Below are 23,169 nucleotides of genomic sequence, written 5' to 3'. Positions count from 1 at the left end.
ATAAGGACAGACACATAGATGAATAAAACTGAATTGAAAATCCAGAAATAAGGGAGTTCCCACTGTGGCTCAGTGGGTTAAGAACCTAAAGTAGTCGCCATGAAAATTAAGATTCAATCCCTGGCCTTGATCAGTGGGTTAAGGATCCTGTGTTGCTGCAAACATAGCACAGGTTGCAGATGCTGTTCGGATCTGGTGTTGCTGTGACGTAGGCCAGCAGCTGCAGCTCTGATTTGACCTCTAGCTTGGGGACTTTCATATGCCACAGGTGAAGCCCTAAAAATAAAAAAAAAAGAAAATCCAGAAGTAAATCCTTACATTCATAGTGGTGGTGAGTTTGTGTCAAGGAAAAGACAAGGAGATAAGGAGATGGCAGTACTACACAAACAAACTTTATTGGGTGGTGCCTGGACCAGGGTTGCTTGAGAGGGTTATTTTCTCACAGCAGAAAACCTTACACAGACTTGTCACAGGACCATATCCCAGAAGGGGAAGTGGGCAAGGGAATTTCTGGGACAGAGGTAAATCAGAGAAGAGGCTTAAGTGTCTAGGTGATGTCCTTCAGTAGCAAGGTGGGGAGTCTCTGGATCAGAGACCTCCAAAGGGCAATAGCAGTTTGGGATCTTTTATAGCTACAAGGTTTGTCTTATCTATAGCTAGCAGATACAGGGTACAGTTTTGAAGGGTAACAGGCAAGCTCTAAATGACAAAAATGTGCTTATTTAGGCTATATTTAAAGCAGGTAGATGTGTGAGAGTTTTGAGTTTGATTCTGAAGGGCTTTGAACTAAGGGTCCTAGACTGCTATGAAAAATAAACAATGCAGAGGCTGATACACAGGGGCTACCTTTGGTCCATTTATATAATATGGTCAAGTGATTTGTGATAAAAGTACCAAGGCAATTTATTGAGGAAAAAGATAACTTTTTAAACAAATGGTGCTGGGGCAAATAGACATCCATATTCAGACACTAAACTTGGGACCTTAACTCACATCGTATGCAAACAATTACTCAAAATGGATCACAGACCTAAATACAAGAAGTAAAACTATAAAACCTTTAGAAGGAAGTATAGCAGAAAATTCAAGATCTTGAATTAGACAGAGATTTCTTAGTTATGACACCAAACACAGTCTATGTAAAATGGCAAATTGGATCTCATCAAAATCCAAAACTCTTGCACTTCAAAAACACCATTTTAGTAGGTATAAAAAGATGTGCAACATACTGGTGGAAAATACTGCAAAACATATAGCTGATAAAGGACTTGCATGAAGAATATGCATAGAACTCTTATACCTCAATAATAAGATAATCATACAAATAAAAATAGGTAAAAGATTTGAAGATATTATATCAAAAATATGTGAATGGTTAATTTGTACATGAAAAAATGATCATTAGAAAAGTGCAAATCAAACCACAACAGGATATCATTTCATACATCAGAAAGGCTAAAATAAAAAAAGACTCAATGTTCATCATTCATAGTAGTCAAAGTTAGAAACAACCTCTATGTCCATTAGTTGGTGTAAAAATGAACATAGTGTGGGAGTTCCCGTCGTGGCTCAGTGTTTAACGAATCTGACTAGGAACCATGAGGTTGCAGGTTTGATCCCTGCCCTTGCTCAGTGGGTTGAGGACCTGGCATTGCCGTGAGCTGTGGTGTAGGTTGCAGACGCGGCTCGGATCCCGCGTTGCTGTGGCTCTGGCGTAGGCTGATGGCTACAGCTCTGATTCGACCCCTAGCCTGGGAACCTCCATATGCCACGGGAGAGGCCCAAGAAATGGCAAAAAGACAAAAAAAAAAAAAATGAACATAGTGTGGTGTATCCATGCATTTAAATACTATTTAGCAACAAAAAAAAGAACCAACTATGGACACATTCTGTGGCATGAATCTCAAAATCTTTATTTTCAGTGATAAAAGCCAGACACACAAGGCTATATATTGTATGATTCCATTTACATGAAATACTTAGAAAAGATAAAGGCATAAAGACAGAAAATATATTAACAGTTGCCAATGATGGACATTTAGGTTTCTTCCATGTCTTGGCTATTATAAATAGTACTGCAATGAACATTGGGATGCATGTATCTTTTTGAATTATGGTTTTCTCCTAATAAATGCCCAGATGTGGGATTCCTGGATCATATGGTAGTTCTGTATTTAGTTTTTTAAGGAACCTCTATGCTGTTCTTAATTGTTGCACTAGCTTACATGCCCACCAACAGTGTAGGAGGGTTCCCTTTTCTCCACACCCTCTCTAGAAGACTTTTTTTTAAAAAAGTTTTATTGAAGTATGGTTGATTTACAATGTTGTGATAATTTCTTCTGTCCAACAAAGTAATTCAGTTTTAGATATACACACATGCATTCTTTCTCAGATCTTTTCCCATGTATATTATTACAGAATATTGAGTAGAGTTTCCTTTGCTATACAGCAGTTCCCCATTGGCCAAACATTCCATTTTGTACATATGCCAATCCCAAACCCCCAATCCCTCCCTCCCCCCAACTGTCCCCTTCAGTAACTATAAGTTTGTTTTCAACTCCATGAGTCTGTTTTTCTTCTGCAAATAAGTTCATTTGTAGCCATTTTATAGATTGCACCTATATGTGATAGCATATGATGTTTGTCTTTGTCTGACTTACTTTACTTAGTATGATAATCTCTAGGTCAATCCATGTTACTGCGAATGGTATCATGCCATTTTTTTATGGCTGAGTAATATTCCATTGTATATATGTATCACATCTCCTTAATCTATTCTTTTGTCAATGGGCACTTAGGTTGTTTCCAGGTCTTGGCTATTGTAAATAGTGCTGCAATGAAGATTGGAGTACATGTGATTTTTCGAGTCGTGGTTTTCTCTGGATAGATGCCCAGGAGTGGGATTGCTGGATTATATGGTAGTTGTATTTTTAGTTTTTGAAGGAACCTCCATACTGTTTTCCATAGTGGTTGTACCAATTTACATCCCCACCAACATTGTAGGAGGGTTCCCTTTTCTCCACACCCTCTCCAGCATTTGTTATTTGTAGACTTGTTAATGATGGCCACTCTGACTGGTGTGAGGTAATACATTGTTGTAGTTTGGATTTGCATTTCTCTAATAATTTGTGATGTTGAGCATCTTTTCATGTATTTTTTGGCCATCTGTTTTCTTTGGAGAAATGTCTGTTTAGATCTTCTGACCAGTTTTTAATTTTTTTTATATAAAGCTGTATGAGATGTTTGTATATTTTGGAGATAAATCCTTTGTTGGTTGCTCTATTTGCAAAGATTTTTTTCCCATTCTGTGAGTTGTTTTTCCATTTTGTTAACGGTTTCCTTTGCTGTGCAAAAGCTTTTACATTTAATTAGGTCCCACTTGTTTATTTTTCTTTTTATGAATCAAAAAATGTGGATCAAAAGATACATTTCTGCAATTTATGTCAAAGAGTGTTCTGTCTACATTTTCCTCTGGGAGTTTTATAGTATCTGACCTTACATTTAGGTCTTTAATCCATTTTGAGTTTATTTTTGTGTATAGTGTTAAAGAGTGTTCTAATTTCATTCTTTTATATGTAGCTGTCCAGTTTTCCCAGCACCACTTACTTGTCTTTTCTACACTGTATATTCTTGCCTCCTTTGTTATAGATTAATTGACCATAGGTGCTTGGGTTTATTTCTGGGCTTTCTATCCTATTCCACTGATCTATATGTCTGTTTTTGTGCCAGTACCATACCGTTTTGATGACTACAGATGGCACATGTATACAGTGGAATATTACTTAGCAATAATAATTCATGAAATAATGTCATTTGCAGCAAGAGGGAAGGACCTAGAAATTATCAAGTCAGACAGAGAAAGACATATATAATATGAAGTCACTAATATGTGATCTCTAATAAATATGATACAATAACAAAAATGAAACAAAATTCAAAGATTTCAAAACCAAACTTATGTTTTAGAAAGGGAAAATGTGGGGGTGGGGAAGGATAAATTAGGGGCTTGGGATTGATATATACACATTACTATATATAAAATAGAGGGGTGAAAAGGCCCTATTGTAGAGCACAGGGAAATTTACTCGGTACTGTGTAACAACCCATACGGGAAAAGAATTTGAAAAGAAATTGACATATGTATATGTATAACTGATTTATTTTGCTGTACACACCTGAAATTAACATAACTTTGTATATCAACTATATTCCAATACAATTTTTAAAAATCCAGTTGCCTATAATGGAAATGAACAGTAAGTGTTCATGAAATATCATATTGAGATGATGAACATGTTCTTAAATTGACCCATGGTAGTGGTTGTACAACTTGGTAAATTTAAGAAATCATTGAGGAATTCTCCTATGGTGCAGTGGGTTAAGGATCAGGCATTCTCACTGCTGCAGCTCAGGTTGCTGCTTGCTGTGGCGCAGGTTCAGTCCCTGGCCCAGGAACTTCCACGTGCCATGGGCATGACCAAAAAAATCATTGAATTGTGCACTTGAAAAAGGGTGCATTACATGATATGCAAAATATGGCCCAATGGGGATATTTTAAAAATAATGTTGACATAAACATTATTGTACATTTCTTTTGTTGTGTATATACCTAAATGTTAAATTGTTGGGTCCTAGGAGAAGTATGTGTTTAGATTCAGTTGATAGTGCCAAGCAGTTTTCCAAAGTTTTTAATACGAATTTACACTTCTGGTAGCAATATCTTAAGAGTTCCAATTTCTCTACATTCTTGTGACAGTTTGGAATACACATTTTTTTTTTAAGTTATAGGCACTGTCAATTCTCTTTACATAGTAATCATTTATTTGCTTTGTATGTATATGTGTGTATTATACATATTTTACCTATTTTCACTTAGTGATCATTTTACTTATTGTTTATTTTTTTGTTTATTGGTTTGATTGTTTCAGCATTTTCACTGAAAAATATGCATAACATAAAATTTACCATTTAAACCATTTTTAGGTATACAGTTCAATGGCATTAAGTGCAGTCATATTACTATGCAACCACCATCACCATCCAGAATGTTTTCATTTTTCTGAACTGAAACTCTGTATCCATTAAATAAAAGCTCCCATTTCCACCTGCCCTAGATCTGGCAACCACCATTCTACCTTCTATCTCTATGAATTTGACTATAGTAGGCACTTCACATAAGTGGGATCATACGGTATTTGTCTTTTTGTGTCTGGATTATTTCACATAGTAGTCTTCAGGTTAATCCATGTTGTAGCATGTGTCAGAATTTCATTCCTTTCTAAGGCTGAATAACATTCCATTGTACATATATGCTACTTTTTGTTTATCTATTTCTCTTGCAGTGGACTTGTGGATTGTTTCCACTTTTTGGGTATTGTGAAAAATGCTGCTATGAACATTGGTGGAAAAAAATCTGAGACTCTACCTTCAATTCTTTTGGATATATGTACTGCAGTGGAACTGTTGTACCATATGGCAATTCAAGGTTTATCTTCTGAGGATCTGACATACTGCTTTCCACAGCTGCTACACCATTTCATTATATTTCTCAGCAATACACAAAGTTTCATTTTCTCCAAATTTTTGCTGACACGTTATTTTCTGTTTTTATTATTTTCATAATAGTTACACTATTGGATGTGAAGTGGTCTTTCATTGTTGTTTTTATTTGCATTTCCCTAATTAATGATGTTCAGCATCTTTTCATGTGCCATTTGCATCTCTTTGTAGATATGTTACTCAAGTCCTTTGCCCATTTTTTAATTGCGTTACTTGGGTTTTTGTTGTTGTTGAGTTGTAGGAACCCTTAATATATTCTCTATATTAATTCCTACCAGTTATATGATTTGTAAATATTTTCTCCTGTTCCATGTGTTGCCTTTTAACTCTGTTGATAGTATCCTTTGATACACAAATGTTTTTAATTTGAAGAAGTCCAATTTATCTATTTTCTCTTGGTTGTTTATGCTATGTATATGCTTTCCGTCATATACTTTTGTTTCATGTAATAAAATCAAATCATTTACTTCATGATTTCTGTGACAGCATGTATGACTATAAAGGACTCTTCAGTTTTAAAATTAGATGAATATACCTTCTCTTTGTCCTTTAATAGTTTAGTTTAACTATATAGCATATTTAAATAAGTGGATTTTCTTCTAAAATTACACTTTTGGAAACTAAGAACACTGAAATATGTTAACAAGAGGAAAAATTTATGAGTCTATCCCAATTTTATTTTTAAAAACCTCCAGCCTAATACAACATTTACATAAACAGGTTAGAAAGAAAAGGACCAAAATGTTCACATTGGTTTTCTCAGGGTTGTGAGACTAGTAGTGATTTCTGTTATATTCTAAAAATTTCATTTTCTAAATTTAAAAAATGCACATGTACTGTATGTATTATCAGAAACCACAAGGAATGTTGCAACTACAGAACCAGAAAAAGAAAACCTGAAATGCAGGACTCAGCTATGGAACTACTTAGATTGATACGCGAGTCTGAATGTTGAATTTTGTAAATTCTGTAATGGTATATAACACAGAGATAAAAGAAGTAGAGAGAAAACCTTACCTGTATTCTAAAAGAATTTGTAAAGAAATACAATATGTGAACAGTGTTTATATCTGTGATAATAGCATTCTAGAAATTATTATTTAAATCTGGAAAACAAAAGACATTTAACATTTTAAAAATTGTTCAATTAATAAATGATCAGCATTAGAAATATGGGCAAAATAAACATCACCGATGATACCTACTCAAAGGAAAAATTTTAATGACTGCTTAGTGTTCCAGCCTATGAACACATCTATCATGGTTAGATAACCGAGTCTTTAATGCTGAAATTTAGATTATTTCCCATAACGTTTATCAAACAAATGTTGAATTTTAAAAAATTACTTATACATTTGAGCATTTCTTTTAAAAATTCCCAGTGGCTTTAAAGCCTGCGTCAAGAAGTGGCAAGTCAGCATTAGGATTTGTCCTACAGTTGGCTACAGCATTTTGGCTCTTCATCACAGGCCCTCTTTCACCCTAATTTACATATAACCATCTAGCCCCCTCTTTCCTGTCCCCACCCCATATTCCAGGAAATGTTAGGAGGATTTTCTAATCTAAAATTACTGCTCACTTAGCATACATCTTGTGGGAAATACAGAAAAACATAATATAAAATTTTAAAAATCACTGTTAGTTATACCACCCTGAGACCAATGTTGCTAGTTTTTTTCGCGTTTTCTCTTCTAACCTCTTTTTATAAGTTTCTCCCCTGCTCACGTCTCTCCTTCCCAGAGCCCAGGGCTCAAATTAAACGGACAGATTTAGGATGGGTGAATGCCTTGTCTAACATTTTAGTTATTATTTTCTCTTAGCTCTTTTGAAATTATAAAAAAAAAACCACCAGTTGAAAACCGAAAGAGTAAACTAATAAAACCTGGTTTCTAGAAAACCCAGGTGGTCTGGGACGAGTGGGAGATGGATGAATCAGCCATGTTAGAGAACCTGGGAAGGTGAGCAGAGTTGGAAACTTGATAGATCTAATAACTTATTGGCTCATGGTTTGTCAGTCACTACAGCCCAGCAAATGAAATTAGAGTAGAGTTGTGGGGGAGGGAGGGAGTGACGCAGCAAGCTATTTGCACCAAAAAAAAAAAAAAAAAAAAAAAAAAAAAAAAAAAAAAAAAATCTAGCCCAGAGACGGCTGCGTAATCACATTGCGGCACTGTTTTTTCCTTGCAGCAGCTGCTGCTTGCGGAGGCGATCTGCCCACTGCGGCTCTCTGCAGTCTCTAGCTCGGTCCTGCAGGACCGGTCACGGAAGCCGTCGCCGCTCTCTGCACCCCAGCCCAGCCACCGCTGCCTCTGTGCCGTTTTTGTATCCTCAGCACAGCCTTCGTCCCTGCAGCAGCCTCGACTGTCGCTCCAGGCTCCCACAACCCGACCGCTACCGCTCGTTCCACCTCTGCCCCAGCCACCGCCGCTTCTGATATTCCGGTGAGTCTTCCCTTGCGGAGGTCAGGTCTCCCGATCTTGGCGGTAGCCACCTTAGGCTTGTGAGGTCCTTTGAAAAATGGCCGAGTCAGCCGACTACAAGGAACTGTTAGAATCCAGTCAAGAAGAGGCTGGTGATAAGGTAATGATGGAAGGGCCCGGGGAACAGCCGGAGCGCGGTGAAGATGCCGCAGCCGGGCCTGGAGATGATGAGGAGCGCGGTGAAGAAGCCGCCGCTGGGCCTGGGGAAGAAGGGGGAAAAGGTGAAGATGCTGCTGCTGGGTCCGGGGAAGGCGGGGAAAAAGGTGAAGATACTGATGAGGACTCAGACGCAGACCGTCCTAAAGGACTTATCGGTTATCTTTTAGATACAGACTTTGTTGAAAGTCTACCTGTGAAAGTTAAATACCGTGTGTTAGCCCTCAAAAAACTTCAAACTAGAGTGGCCAACCTAGAATCCAAATTCCTGAGAGAGTTTCATGGCATTGAAAGAAAGTTTGCTGAAATGTATCAACCTTTATTGGAAAAAAGACGTCAGATAATCAATGCAATTTATGAACCTACAAAAGAGGAATGTGAATATAAATCAGACTCAGAAGACTGTGATGATGATGAGATGTATGATGAGGAAGAGCTGTATGGTAATGAGGAGGGTCTCCTACATGAGTACATGGATGAGGATGACGGTTGTGAAGAAGACTATTATGATTATGTTATTGAGAATGATAAGGATGATGACGACGCTGATGATGATGATGATGATGACGACGATGATGACGACGGCGACGACAGCGAGGCTGCCAGAGGTGAAAATAAAGAAGAGGATCCTAAAGGAATTCCTGATTTTTGGCTGACTGTCTTAAAAAACGTTGACACACTCACTCCTTTGATTAAGAAATATGATGAGCCTATTCTGAAGCTCCTGACAGATATTAAAGTGAAACTTTCAGATCCTGGTGAGCCTCTCAGTTTCACACTAGAATTTCACTTCAAACCAAATGAATATTTCAAAAATGATCTGTTGACAAAGACTTATGTGCTGAAGTCAAGGCTAGCATATTATGATCCCCATCCCTATAGGGGAACCGCGATTGAGTATTGCATAGGCTGTAAAATAGATTGGAATGAAGGAAAGAATGTCACTTTGAAAACCATCAAGAAGAAGCAGAAACACCGAATCTGGGGAACAATCCGAACTGTGACTGAAGATTTTCCCAAGGAGTCATTCTTCAATTTCTTTACTCCTCAAGGAATCAACTCAGATGGAAAGGATGGAAATGATGATTTTTTACTTGGTCACAATTTTCGTACTTATATAATCCCAAGATCAGTATTATTTTTCTCAGGTGATGCACTTGAATCTCAGCAGGAGGGGGTAGTTAGGGAAGTTAATGATGAAATTTATGACAAAATTATTTATGATAATTGGATGGCTGCAATTGAGGAGGTTAAAGCCTGTTGCAAAAATCTTGAGGCAATAGTAGAAGACATTGATCGCTAAGGCAGAGTGTACACAGCCCTGCACTTAACTGACCTAGATCTAGTTACTCAAGATATAAGAAGTTAATTACAGTGTTGTGTTCTTAATTTTTCTTGAGGTGTCAGTTAAAACATATGTCTTAGAAATATAAAAGTTCGAATACTAATTCATTTGACCTTGCATTTTAGTAGTAGAATGCTTTCAAGAAATATAGACTGTGGTAAATAATTTAAGACATTACTATAGTGATGTGTAGTTTAATCCTTCTGAAGTCCTTTGGTCATGTAGGCACTAAACTATAGCTGTGAATATTATCAGAACTGCTAAATGAGATAAATATTTATTCAGAAAGAAAATCTTGGAACCAAGCCAAGGTTCTTTAGCTGTTGTTTGTATACTGCATTTGTGTTTTCTTAGTACGTATTAGCCAGTGGGTTTAATTTTGTTGTGCATGCTTCATTTTGTAGTAAAAATGCAGAATTTAAAACTCGAATGCTTGAGAAAAAGCCTGCATATGGTTAAGAATTTCAGGCATTTACTGTTAACAACAGCTTGTGTGCATAGGCTCTTGTATTTTATGTGACCATGATAAACAATGAAGCAGTCATATTGGTGTTTATCAGTGAAGTGTTAATTGCAGTATTTTCCAAAGATTGCCACATATTATTCTGTGTAATTGTATAAACTGTAATTACAGTGTATAGTTTCTCTTTTCCTATAGTGCATTTAATCATTCATCGAAAGCATTACTTTATCATTTTGCAAAGATTTTTAATGTTCTTTCACCACAAAATAAATAAAAATTTCAGTGTCTCATGTTATAAAACTGATCTTCAGTAATATGTTAATTACAGGACTTTTGGAAAATATTTAAAAAATACATTAAAACTAAAATCCATATACCCACTCCCCAAAGATAAGCATTGTTAATGTTTGAATAATTTTCTACCATTCTTTTTTCTTTTTGTTTAAATATACATGCAAATTTACTAAAACTATACTTAGATGTGCAAAGAAAGTGTATCTTTGTTGTTTACAACTGATCTTAATCGTGAATCCACCTCCACCTCCCTGGGCTGCAGAGAAACAAAAATCTCAACTTTAATCTAGTTACTTCATTGTCAGTTAATAATTTAAACACTCCAAAAATAACAGGATCTCGTGTGTTAGTCTATATTTCAGATTTACCTACTCTCCCACAACCTCAACTGGATATAGAGGGCCTTATATTGCTTTATGACATTGGTGGGAGGGGATGTGCACTGACTGGGGACAATGGGATGTGGTTGATCAGAATGCTGACTTTGTCCCAGAGATGATTTTGCCTTCCTCAAGTGTGGAAACCCAGAAGTTTGGCTGCCCCCTTTAGCATACTCTGTGAAAGTCACATCTATCCCTCTGGGACAACAGTGAACTTCTTAGTCCCTTCCATGCCATGTGAGAGCTGAGAGTGGCTAGGAAGTGCTAACTCTGTCTCGTTATTGCTGCCTATCCACTCTTCCATCCCAGGTGGTTGTGATGTGATCCCACAGAATTATAAAATGAAAGTGGAACAAAAGCTCCTCTGCTCGTGACTTATTCTTCCACTATCGAACATATCTCCTCCTTCGGATTTTGTCTCAAAAAGGTAAGTTTATGACAGTGCCTGCTCTTCTTACCACTGTCTCATCTCTACAATCAACTGGGGAGGAAGGTATGGGCTTTTTTTCTCTCCTTTTCTTGTCTGGACAGGATATTCCTCTAAAATATCTTTCTCCCAGGGATAGTGGTAAACAGTGACTAGCTTTTCTCTGGAGTTGTAGTGTTGACAGGGTATTGGGAAATAGACAATTCCCTATTATAGAGGAACCTAAATCAGGAAACACTTCCAGGGTATACTTGGTAAATGCAGACTTTTTCCCATTTTTCACAGCCATTAAATCTTGATCTCTATTAAATTCGCGACTCCCTCTAAGCCCCTCCTACATACAAAAGTTAGGCTCCTTTTAATAGTGGTTGCTGTTACTGTGCACTAAAACATCTGGAACATGAGTGTATTTTGCTATTTCAGGGAGGAATACCAGATACTTGAAGTCTCTCCTGCCCTTTTCTCTTGCCTCCATGAAATAAAGCAGTAAAGCTGCTTCTGGGTTTTCTCTAAGGGCAAGCTAGTCCCCTTTACTGTATTTCTTATGTCAGTGGTCTCCAGACAAAGGTTTCCCGGGACATACCCATAGTTGAACAGGCTGGGTTTTATTCATCATTGTGGGAATAGAGAACATGCATCATGGGGAACCATTGTATGTTATCAGTAAGTATGTGTTAGAAAACATATTTTAGGATGTGGGCCTTGGTCGCATGTTTTGGTGGATGGTCTAAGGAAGCCAGGGTGTTTGTAGCTCAATGAATCTTATCTATAGGGAGGAGAAATTAGAACAGAATAAGGCAGCAAATGGTAAAGAGATTTAGCCACTCATTTTAGCTAGAATGGCAGGGGTGGTTGATATTTTTTGGGTGGCACATTGGCCTTGTTTTTGTCTGTGCTTAGACAAAATTAAGAGGTCTTGCTTTGTCTCATTTTATTGTGGTCTCAGAGTAACCTTGTCTGAGGTTGGTATTCTCTGAGCTGGTTTATGTATAATAGAATAACATGGCCTAGCTCTGAGTACCAGGCCAACTTCCTGATGTCAGGGACTGCTTTTTATATTTTTTTTCTTTTTCACCCCTTCTCAGGAATGTACTTTGATACTGTCATCACTCCCATAGCTTGTGGTGGGATGGAGGTTCATTTAATTCGGATTTAGACTAGTGTATAGGCCCTTTAGACTTTGAGGAAAAGTCATCAGCTTCAGTCCATATACCAGAAACATGTATTAGGGTTTAGGGCTCAAGCATGACTAAAAATAGAATTTTACCTTAATTCTTTTTGTAATTGTTCTTAAAATGTATATTATTCATATGGTCCTAGAGGGATTGTTGAGCTGACTGTTGGGCATTGTTAGAATTTTGGTATTCCTAGGGAATATACTGAAATACATAAATATAATAAAATTCCATTTGGGGGTACATAATGATTTATAGTGTAAATTATAGTACTTAGTATTATATATCATATGGCAGAGTGGTTAGTCTTTGAAGCCAGACTACTTGGAGTCAAATTCCTAACTTATTAGGTGAGTGGCCTTGTGCAAGTTACTTTATGTCTCAGTTTTCATATCTGTAAAATTATGGTAATAATTGTGCATTTACCTCATAGACTCTTCCGAAGGTTTAATTGGTTTTTGTAAAGTTCTTGAAATATGCATGATATATAATAAGTGCTATATAGGTATATATCTTTATTATTTTTATTATTAAGTTGATCTATGAAATACTCAAATACCAGTATACAATAAGGGTGCAGTAAATTCTTATTAAATTATTAATAATTGTCCCCCAATTTGTTTCTAATTTACAAAAAGTGAAAGTACGTACTTTGCATTTTAATAGTAGAATCTCCACGATTTCCACAAATGTTAAAGAGAGCTAAGTGGCAAGTTTAGCAGCAGTACTTATGTTACTGAAATAGCATGGTTAATGAAGAGGAAAATAAAGTGACTCTGACTCTGGTGTTCCTCACTGCTGAATGCATTCATAGCTTTGTGACTGTGTATACCAGGCTCAACACTCATTACAGGCCATTTGTTCACTGGCCAATAAATGCATCATTAAATTAAAATTTGGAAACAAGACATAAATAGAATACAGAAAATGAAAAATCACATGAAATTATATATCATCTATAGGTATTTGGTTTTTAGCTACCACAGAGATATGCGCAACATGTAGCTGAATATTTTAAAGCAGATAACCTTTTCAAAAGGAATATAAAGTATAAATTTACATGGACTACTTTGACACGTGTGAATGTGCTTCCACTCCCAGTTTCCTTCAAAGCTGCTTATGGCACCTGATCCCAGAGTATGCCTTGGCCTGAATTGCCTTCCGTCTTACAGGTCACAAGTATTCTTATGCATAGAATGTGCTTTCATAAAACATCAGGACCTGAAAGAATATTCACCCACTACTTTTGACCAGCATGCGTGCACAAAGGCCAAAGAGGAGGGACTAGGGGCCTGCATGATGATTCAACCCTTTCCACCCCACCAGCATGTATACTTGCACATGCTCTAGGAAAGTTTAATAAGGGCCAGAGTCCTTTAAGACCTCTAGTTGTAATTTGCTATCTCTATAAAATAGAGAATCTGTGTATGAATTTAAAATGCATACAAGGAGTTCCCATCGTGGCGCAGTGGTTAACGAATCTGACGAGGAACCATGAGGTTGCGGGTTCGGTCCCTGCCCTTGCTCAGTGGGTTAACGATCCGGCGTTGCCGTGAGCTGTGGTGTAGGTTGCAGACGCGACTTGGATCCAGCGTTGCTGTGGCTCTGGTGTAGGCTGTTGGCTGCAGCTCCGATTCAACCCCTAGCCTGGAAACCTCCATATGCCGCGGGAGCGGCCCAAGAAATAGCAAAAATAAATAAATAAATAAAATGCATACAAATCTTCTGACTTCTAATTGCGTATGTCACTTGGCCATAAGAAAAAAAGCCATCCAAGTAGTCTTATTTTGTAATATTGGTGCTAAAATAAAAAAGGCAACTTCATAAAAATGGTAAAAAATGACTACTTTTATTAAATTTTCTTTCACAATTAACGTACTCTGAGACATTCTCTTCTCTCTCTCTCACACACACACACGCACACACATACACACACACAATTAGAATCCAGAATGAGAGGAAGCTCATGGTCAGAGAGATTGACAAGTAGAACCAATATGGAGTGTTTTATCATTTGATACTTCTCCATGAAGGTGAAAGGAGGTAATAAAAAACGATATTGTGCATTACTGTGTATGTTTTCATGCTCACATCTGTGCATATATGTACATGTTTTAATGCAGAGTATGCTAGTAACAAGTGGAAATGATACTTGGACAATAATCTTTGTTGTCTGAAATATCACCTAGAGTTTATTATGAATCCTGCGGATAAGGAAAGAGTGAGTGGTTTGCAATGAGTTCTCTTCCTCACTATGATGAGGCACATGTTATTTACCACTTAGAGGAACTGAAAAAGTGCTTTTACTTGCCAAGAGCCATATTAAACAATTTACATTTCATGATCAAGCATTAAACTTGCATACAGTTACTGTAACTTAACGTGGCATTTGCAGAACATTCCAGTGTTGAGTCTTCAGTAGAATTTGGATAAGAGTGGTTATCTCAGGTGAGAAATCTGAGATATGGCCATTGCAATGTCAGTCATTTGTCAGTATCACTTAACTAGTGAGTGAGAATTCAGATCTGATCTCATTGCTTGAGCTCTTTTCATCACACCATGCTATCTTCAGGAGAAACTGAATGATGCTGCTAGTTAATGTTAAAAATATCTCTTGGCACTAGTGCTGGAATAGATATTAACAACTAATTTACATTCCTTTGTCAGGTTTGTTACTTCGTTGACTTAGAGTATATAGTAACTGCTAGGCTGAAGCTTTGAAAGAAAACTTCCTAATGCAGTTTAACAACGTAAAAGTATTACAGAAATTAAATCTCATTTCCTCTTAAGTATTCCATAATTTACGCTTTGGTAATGGGACCCATTCTCTCTCACTTAGTCATAACCTTAATTTATATTTATTGCTTTTTTTAAACCACAGGCTTAAAAAAAAATCTGGGTTCTTGTTATGAAACTTGAATATTATGTGACCTGGGTCAAATGAATAAATTCCACTTGTCAGCAGTTTCCTTATCTGTACAATGGGGATAATTAGTAGTGCCTAGGTCATAAGATTGTTTTGATAATTCATTGCGATAAAGACTGTCAAGCACTTGGCACAATGCCTGGCATGTAGTAAACTCTAAAACATTAGGTGATTATTATTATAATCATCATTATCACTTCTTAGGATTGTTATTGGGTTCAAATTACAATATAATGAGCTCTATAGTAATGGGGACTTAAATTATAGCTACTCTTTTATAGCTTTATATCCCCGAGGTGATCACAAACAAAAGAGGATTTGAGGTGAAGAAATGCCATTTTTTTCCCTCTTTTTATTTGACATAATTACAGACTCGCTGGCAGGTGCAAAAATAGAACAGAGAATCATGTGAGCCCTGTAAGCTTATGCTTTTTGCCAGATTTTATAAATTTTCAGCTTTTATTTCCTTGAATATTTTTTTCAGCTCTTAATCTCTTCTCTTTTTGGAATCCGGATGACATGAATGTTAGATCTTTTATTATTGTCACAGATATTGTGGTTTTGCTCATTTATTTTTTAGTCTATTTTCTTTTTGTTCAGTTTGGGTCAATTCTGTTTGTCTGTGTTCAAGTTCTTTTCTGCCATCTAAGTTCTATAATTGAACCCAGCTTGTGATTTTTTATTTTGGTTATTTTATTTTTTCAATGTAATAATTTCTATTTAAATCATTGTTATAACTTCTATTTCTTTGCTGAGATTTTCTATTATTCATTCATTTCAACAGTGTTCATAACTGCTTATTGAAGCATTTAATGATGGCTGTTTTAAAGTCCTTATCAGATAACTTTAACATCTGAGTCATGTTGGTATCGGCATCTGTTGACAGGTTTTGCTCATTTAAGTTGTGATTTTTGGTTATTGATATGATGAGTTATTTTTTATTATATCCTAGACATTTTTAGTATTATAAGACACTGGATCCTATTTAAATCTTATATTTTAGCAGATTGTAACCCTGGTTGGACTTAAGGTGCAAGTGTTTTTGTTTTTGATGACCTTGACAGTTTTGAGGAGAATTAGTCAGGTACTTTTTGTAGAGTGCTCCTCAATTCAGATTTGTTTGATGTTTGTTTCATGCTTAGACTGAGTTTATGGATTTTCAGAAGGAAGACTAAAAGTGAAATTCCTTTCTCATCACATCATACTGAAGGAAAGTGCCATCAAAATGACATAATTGATGATATTAACTTTGATCACCTAAGATAGTGTTTGCCAGATTTCCCCACTGTAAAGTTAAACTCCCCTTCCACCTCCACTTTCCATAATGTTACTCTCTGGAGGCAAGTTACTAAACATAGCTACATTTATTTTATTTTATTTTATTTTATTTTTTAAAATTTTTTGTCTTTTTAGCTATTTCTTGGGCCGCTCCCGTGGCATATGGAGGTTCCGAGGCTAGGGGTCGAATAGGAGCTATAGCCGCCGGGCTATGCCAGAGCCACAGCAATGCAGGACCTGAGCCGCGTCTGCAACCTACACCACAGCTCACAGCAATGCTGGATCATTAACCCACTGAGCAAGGGCAGGGACCGAACCCGCAACCTCATGGTTCCTAGTCGGATTCGTTAACCACTGCGCCACGACGGGAACTCCACATAGCTACATTTAAATGTTGGAGATTTATGCTACATCTCCTAGAGGAGTATCTACATAAATTATTTGGAATTATTTGCAATAAATTTCTCTCTTCTTCCACTTATGTATGTATGGATGTACTCATAGATATGCATTTTATGATTTGGGTTATAATCTAATATTTTCTCTTTTGTTACACATATTGTTCCAGTTTTAGCCATTGGTAGCTCTTTGAGTTGGTTCCTATATCCCTAGGAATACCCCCATCTTCTATGTGCCTGTCACTACAAGATGCTATAGACTCATTTTGTATATTCCTATTCCAGTCCTAGAATCAGCCATTTCTCCAAGGAGACTTTGTTCCTTTTTTTGGAGAAAGGTATCAGAAATCAAGATCTGAGCAATAGCTGGGCTCCATGCTACTGGGATGTCATCGCTTCTATACCCGCTCAGTGAATAGATTTAGGAAATTTATATATATATATATATATATATATGCTAACCCTTCTATATACACATTTCTATAATTATTTCTATATCTATCCATCAGTATCTATATTCAACTAAACCTGCTTTCATATTGATTTCTTTGACCCTAATCCATTACTATATGGATCATTCTAGTCCTGTCCCTTTGCTTCTCTGTAACCTCTCCAACAGTGCAAAGTCTTGTTTTCACCATCCATTATCCATTTACTTATTTGCTTAATCCCATTATAAATATTTCAGAATTGTTAATCTGCACCCTCAAGAGAAACAACTTCACCAACATTGTTTATACAGAGTCTCAGAACTTATATGAATTACATAAAAACCATATATGTAATTTGAGCAACCTGAGTGCAGTCCAAGTTTATGTCATGGATTTTCCAGAACTTGAGCATATATTTGTAAAACTGGCACTTCTGTCTTTTCAAAATCACAATCCATTTATGTTTTACCTTTAGTTTATTCACTCATTCGGACTTAGAATATGTCTACTGTGTTCTTAGTGTGGTCATATAAAGAGGAAAGAAATTGTATTTCTGTCATGGGGACTCACAGATAAAGGAATGAAAGGGATTCACCTATGGAGGGTATATCCCAAGAGTCTCATAGATACCTGGAAATCTAAAATGTGAAAAAGAAAGCAGGGAGTAGAATCTGATATTCAGTGAGAGTACTACTGTTATTGCTCTTTTTTTTTTGTAATAAGATTGTCCTTGGGATGTCTAAATTATAGGAGATTTTAAAAGAATTTATAAACCTATTTTGTATTAATAGGTTCTATTTTTAGAACAGTTGCAGATATACATTAAAATTGAGCAGAGAGAATAGCAAGTTCCCATATTACCTACCTCTCACATAGACACAATTTCTCTCATTGTTTATTTTGTAGTGGTAAAAATAGACATAATATAAAATTTATAATTTTAACCATTTTAAGTTTACAGCTCAGTGGTGTTAAGCACATTCACATTATTCTTAGACAATCACGACCATTCATTCCAAAACTTTTTATCTTCCCAGAATGAAACTCTATATTTCTTATACAATAACTTCCTATTTTGCTAGCCCCCAGTCTCTGGAAGCCATTTTACTACCTGTATCCATAAATTTGATTATTTCAGGTACCTCATATGAGTAATATCATACAATATCTTTTTGTGTTTGAATTATTTCACTTAACACAATGCCTTCAAGATTCACCCATGTTGTAACATATATTAGAGTCTCCTTCCTTTTTAAGGCTGAATAATATTGGATCATATGTGTAAAATAAATTTATCTGTTCAACCACTGATGGACAGTTGTCCATTTTCCATTTTGCTATTGTGAATAATGCTTCTATGAACATGGGTGTGCATATACATTCGAGACTCTGCTTTCAGTTCTTCTGGGTGTGTATCTAAAAGTGGAATTGCTGAATTATATGATAATTTAATGTTTAAGTTTTAGAGGAACTACCATACTGTTTTCCACTATGGCTGTACTAGTTTATAAGGGTTCCAATTTCTCCACATCCTTGCCAATATATGAAATTTTCTGTGTGTGTGTGTTTTTTTAATAACAGACATTATAATGGATGTGAAGATGTATTTCATTGTAGTTTTGGTATGAATTTCCCCAGTGATTACTGATGGTAAGCCTCTTTTCGTGTACTTAATGGACATTTGTATATCTTTAGAGAAATGTCTATTCAAGTCCTTTACCCATTTTTGAAGTGGATATTTTTGTTGTTGAATTTTAAAAATCCTTTGTGTATTCTATATATTAATGCCTGTCAGATAAATTATTTGCAAATATTTTCTCCCATTCTGGAGTTGCCTCTAATTCTGTTTATAGTGTCCTTGATGTAAAAAAGTTTTTGATTTTGATAAAATCCAATTTATTTATATTTTCTTTTGTTGCCTATGCTTTTGGTACCATACCCAAGAAATCATTACCAATGCCAATGTCATGGAAATTTGCCCCATGTTTTCTTCTAAGAGTTTTATGATTTTAGCTCTTACATTTAGGTATTTGATCCATTTTGTTTTGATTTTTGTATATCTTATAAGGTAATGATACAACTTCGTTCTTTTGCATGTGGATATCCAATTTTTACAGCACCATTTGTTGAAGACTTTTCTTTCCCCTATTGAATTATTTTATCAACCTTGTCGGAAATCATTTAACATATATGCGAGGGTGTTTTTCTGAAGAGCCTGTTCTCTTCCATTGATCTATATGTCTGTCTTTATGCCATTTTCACACTGTTTTAAATAGTGTAGGCTTGTAGTCAGTTTGATAACAGGAAATGTGAATCTTCTTCTTTTTCAAGGTTGTTTGGGCGATTGTAATTCTCCTGAGATTCCGTGTGAATTTTAGGATGGGTTTTTCTATTTCCACGAAATTATAATTGTAATTTTGATAGGGATTGTATTAAATCTGTAGATCACTTGGAGTAGTATTGACATCTTAACTATATTGATACATCCAGTCCATAAATATAGGATGTCCCTATGTTTATTTCTGTCTTTTAGCAATGTTTTATATAGTGTACAGTGTCCAAAGCTCTCACCTCCTTGGTTAGGTTTATTCTTAAATATTTTATCTTTTTTGATACTATTATAAATGGAATTATGCAGTTGTTTTCTTAATTTCCATTTTGAGTTGTTCATTGCTAGTGCATGAAAATGTATCTTTTTTGCGTATTGGTTTTGTATCTTGGAACTTAGCTGAATTTGATTATTAGTTCTAACAAAATTGTGGAATCATTAGAGGTTTCTACAAATATGATCATGCCATCTGTGAACAGGGGTGATTTACTCCTTTCCAATTTGGATGCCTTTTCATTTTCTGGGCAAATTGATCTGGGTAAAACTTTTAATAATATGCTGAATTAAAGTGGTGAAAGTGGGCATCCTTATCTTGTTCCTGATATTAGAAGCTTTCAGTATTTCAACATTGAGTATGATGTTTGCTGTGGGTTTTTCATTATATCTTTAATACATATTCCAGTAATTGCCTTCTATTTCTAGTTTGTTGAATATTTTTAACATGAAAGTATATAGAATTTCATCAAATGTTTTTTTCTTTATAAGTTGAGATAATCATGTGTTTTTTTCCCTCATTCTGTTAATGTGGTGTATTACACTGATTTTCATATGTTGAACCATCCGGATGTAAAAAAATTAATGAACAGAAACCTCAATTAAATAGATTTAGGAGACCAGAAGGGGCATTCTCATGTCTTGTGACAATAGCAGAGCCCAACAGGAAGAAGAAAGACTCCTCATTTTTCCTAGCAAGGAGTCAGCCAATGAAAAGCCATGGATTCTTTGTTTACTATAGCCCTCCCAACCTTTTCTTTTCTCTTTATTAAAGCCTTCTCCTTCCCTTGCCATGTAGGAACATGCACATGGCTCACCATGGTTGCAGACCCTGAATTGCAATTCTCTCCTGCCAAATAAATCCATATTTACTGGAGAAATATCTGGTTGTCTGTTTGTTTCAGGTCAACAATTCCCTTTGAGGAATAAATCCCACTGGGTCATGGTATATAATCATTTTAACATTGCAGATTTATTTGGATAGTACTTTGTTGAGGATTCTTACATCAGTATTTATGAGGGATAATGGTCTATAGTTTTCTTGTAGTATCTTCATCTTCCTTTGGTATCAGAGTGAAACTGCCCTGCTAAAATGAGTTAGTAAGTGTTCCCCCAAAGGATTGGTATTATTTCTTTAAATATTTGGTAGAATTCACCATTGAAGATATCTGATCCTAGACTTTTCTCCATTGGGAAGATTTTGATTACTGATTCAACCTCATTTCTAGTTATAGGTCTATTCAGAGTTCCTAGTACTTCATGAGTCAGTCTTGGTAGGTCATGTACCCCTAAGAGTTTGTCCATTTCATCTCGGTTATCCAAATTGTTCCTGTTATTATTGTTCATAGAAGTCTCTTATAATCCTGTCAATTCCTATAAAATTTGTAGTAAAAAGACCTCGTTCTCATTTTTTATTTGCGTAATTTGAGTGTTGTCTCTTTTTTTCTTACTTGGTCAACCTGAAGTTTTGTTAACTTTATTGATTTTTTTTTGTTTTATTGATTTTCTGTGTTTTCCTTGAATACTTTATTTCTGTCCCCCCCCCCTTTTTTTTCTTTTTAGGGCTGTACCCACAGCATACGGAAGTTTCCAGGCTAGGGGTTGAATCGGAGCCACGGCTGCTGGCCTACACCACAGCCACAGCAATGCAAGAACAGAGGCGCATCTGCGACCTATACCACAGCTTACAGCAAACACCAGATCCTTAAGGATCCTTTATCCTTAACTGAGCGAGGCCGGGAATCAAACCTGCTTCGTCATGGATACTAGTCAGATTTGTTTCTGCTGAGCCACAACGGGAGCTCCCATCTCTGTTCTAATCTTTGTTATTTCCTTCTGCCAGCTTTGGTTTCAGTTACTTCTTTTTCTAATTCTTTGAAGTGCAATTTAAGTTACTGATTTTTATAAAGTAAGCAATTAAAACAATGAATTCACCCTTAGCACTACTTTAATTCATCCCATAAATTTTGAAATGTTGTCTTTTCATTTTCATTTGTCTCAAGACATTTCTAATTTTCCTTGCGATTTCTTCCTTCACCCATTTATTATAGAGTATGTTGTTTAATGTCAACATATTTGTGTATTTCCCTTTTCATTCTTCTATTTTTGTTTTATTCCACTGTGATTGCAAAAGATAGTTTATGTTTTCTATCTTTTTAAATGTATTAAGACTTGTTTAATGAGCACTTAAGAAAAAGGGTGTTCTGTTTCTTATTGGATGAGGTGTTCTATATATGCCTATTACATTCAGTTGGTTTATAGTATTGTTCAAGTCCTCTATTTCTTTATTAATCTTCTGTCTTGTGTTACTATCAATTATTGAAGGTAAGGTTTTGAGATGATTACTGCTGTTATATAGAGCTATCTCTTTTTTCTATTATGTCAATGTCATATGTTTATCAGTTCTGATAATATATATACATACATATATATACTATATATGCATACATACTGTACATACATATCTACTTACATATGTTTTATCTTCTTGGTGAAGAAGATATATAATACTCATTATCTATATATAATACTCTTCATATCTTTTGAGATATTTTATTTTTTTATTTTTTATATAATGATTTTTATTTTTTTCATTATACCTGGTTTACAGTGTTCTGTCAATTTTCTACTGTACAGCATGGTGACCCAGTTACACATGCATGTATAGATTCTTTTTTCTCACATTATTATGCTCCATCATAAGTGACTAGACATAGTTCCCAGTGCTACACAGCAGGATCTCATTGCTTATCCATTACAAAGGCAATAGCCTGCATCTACTAACCCCAAGTTCCCAATCCATCCCACTCCCTCCCCCTCCCGCTTGGCAACCACAAGTCTAATCTCCAAGTCCATGATTTTCTTTTCTGTGGAAGGGTTCATTTGTGCCATATATTAGATTCCAGATATAAGTAATATCATATGGTATTTGTCTTTCTCTTTCTGACTTAGGTCACCCAGTATGAGAGTCTCTAGTTCCATCCATGTTGCTGCAAATGGCATTATTTTGTTCTTTCTTATGGCTGAGTGGTATCCCATTGTGTATATATACCACATCTTCCTAATCCAATTTTCTGTAGATGGACATTTGGGTTTTTTCCATGTCTTAGCTATTGTGAATAGTGCTGCAATGAACATACAGGTGCATGTGTCTTTTTCAAGGAAAGTCTTGTTTGGATATATGCCCAAGAGTGGGATTGCTGGGTCATATGGTAGTCCTATGTATAATTTTCTAAGGTATCTCCAAACTGTTCT

At 35.8% G+C, this 23,169-nt stretch overlaps 1 protein-coding gene and 1 long non-coding RNA gene across 2 annotated transcripts in view; both read left to right on the top strand.

Moving 5' to 3' along the window:
• The first annotated feature begins 7,718 nt into the window (after nucleotides 1–7,718).
• On the top strand, nucleotides 7,719–10,303 carry NAP1L2 (nucleosome assembly protein 1 like 2). The gene has a single exon (XM_003135186.6). It carries the CDS (start codon nucleotides 8,077–8,079, stop codon nucleotides 9,496–9,498), a length of 1,422 nt encoding a protein of 473 aa, XP_003135234.1. The 5' UTR covers nucleotides 7,719–8,076; the 3' UTR covers nucleotides 9,499–10,303.
• Nucleotides 10,304–10,985: 682 nt separating this feature from the next.
• Nucleotides 10,986–23,169, top strand: part of LOC146394653 (uncharacterized) — a 37,439-nt gene continuing 25,255 nt past the window's right edge. Inside the window, exon 1 of the long non-coding RNA XR_014835653.1 lies at nucleotides 10,986–11,104. This is a non-coding gene — a long non-coding RNA (uncharacterized LOC146394653). The remainder of the gene's footprint in view (nucleotides 11,105–23,169) is intronic.

The sequence above is a fragment of the Sus scrofa genome, chromosome X (assembly GCF_054392235.1).
Source record: "Sus scrofa isolate SSC_HxYL_T2T_F1_AM1 chromosome X, Sscrofa_HxYL_maternal_Yorkshire_Landrace_v2.0, whole genome shotgun sequence".
Lineage (NCBI taxonomy): Eukaryota > Metazoa > Chordata > Mammalia > Artiodactyla > Suidae > Sus > Sus scrofa.
The sequence above is the reverse complement of the archived record's forward strand: the minus strand, read 5'-3'. Positions and strand labels throughout refer to the sequence as shown.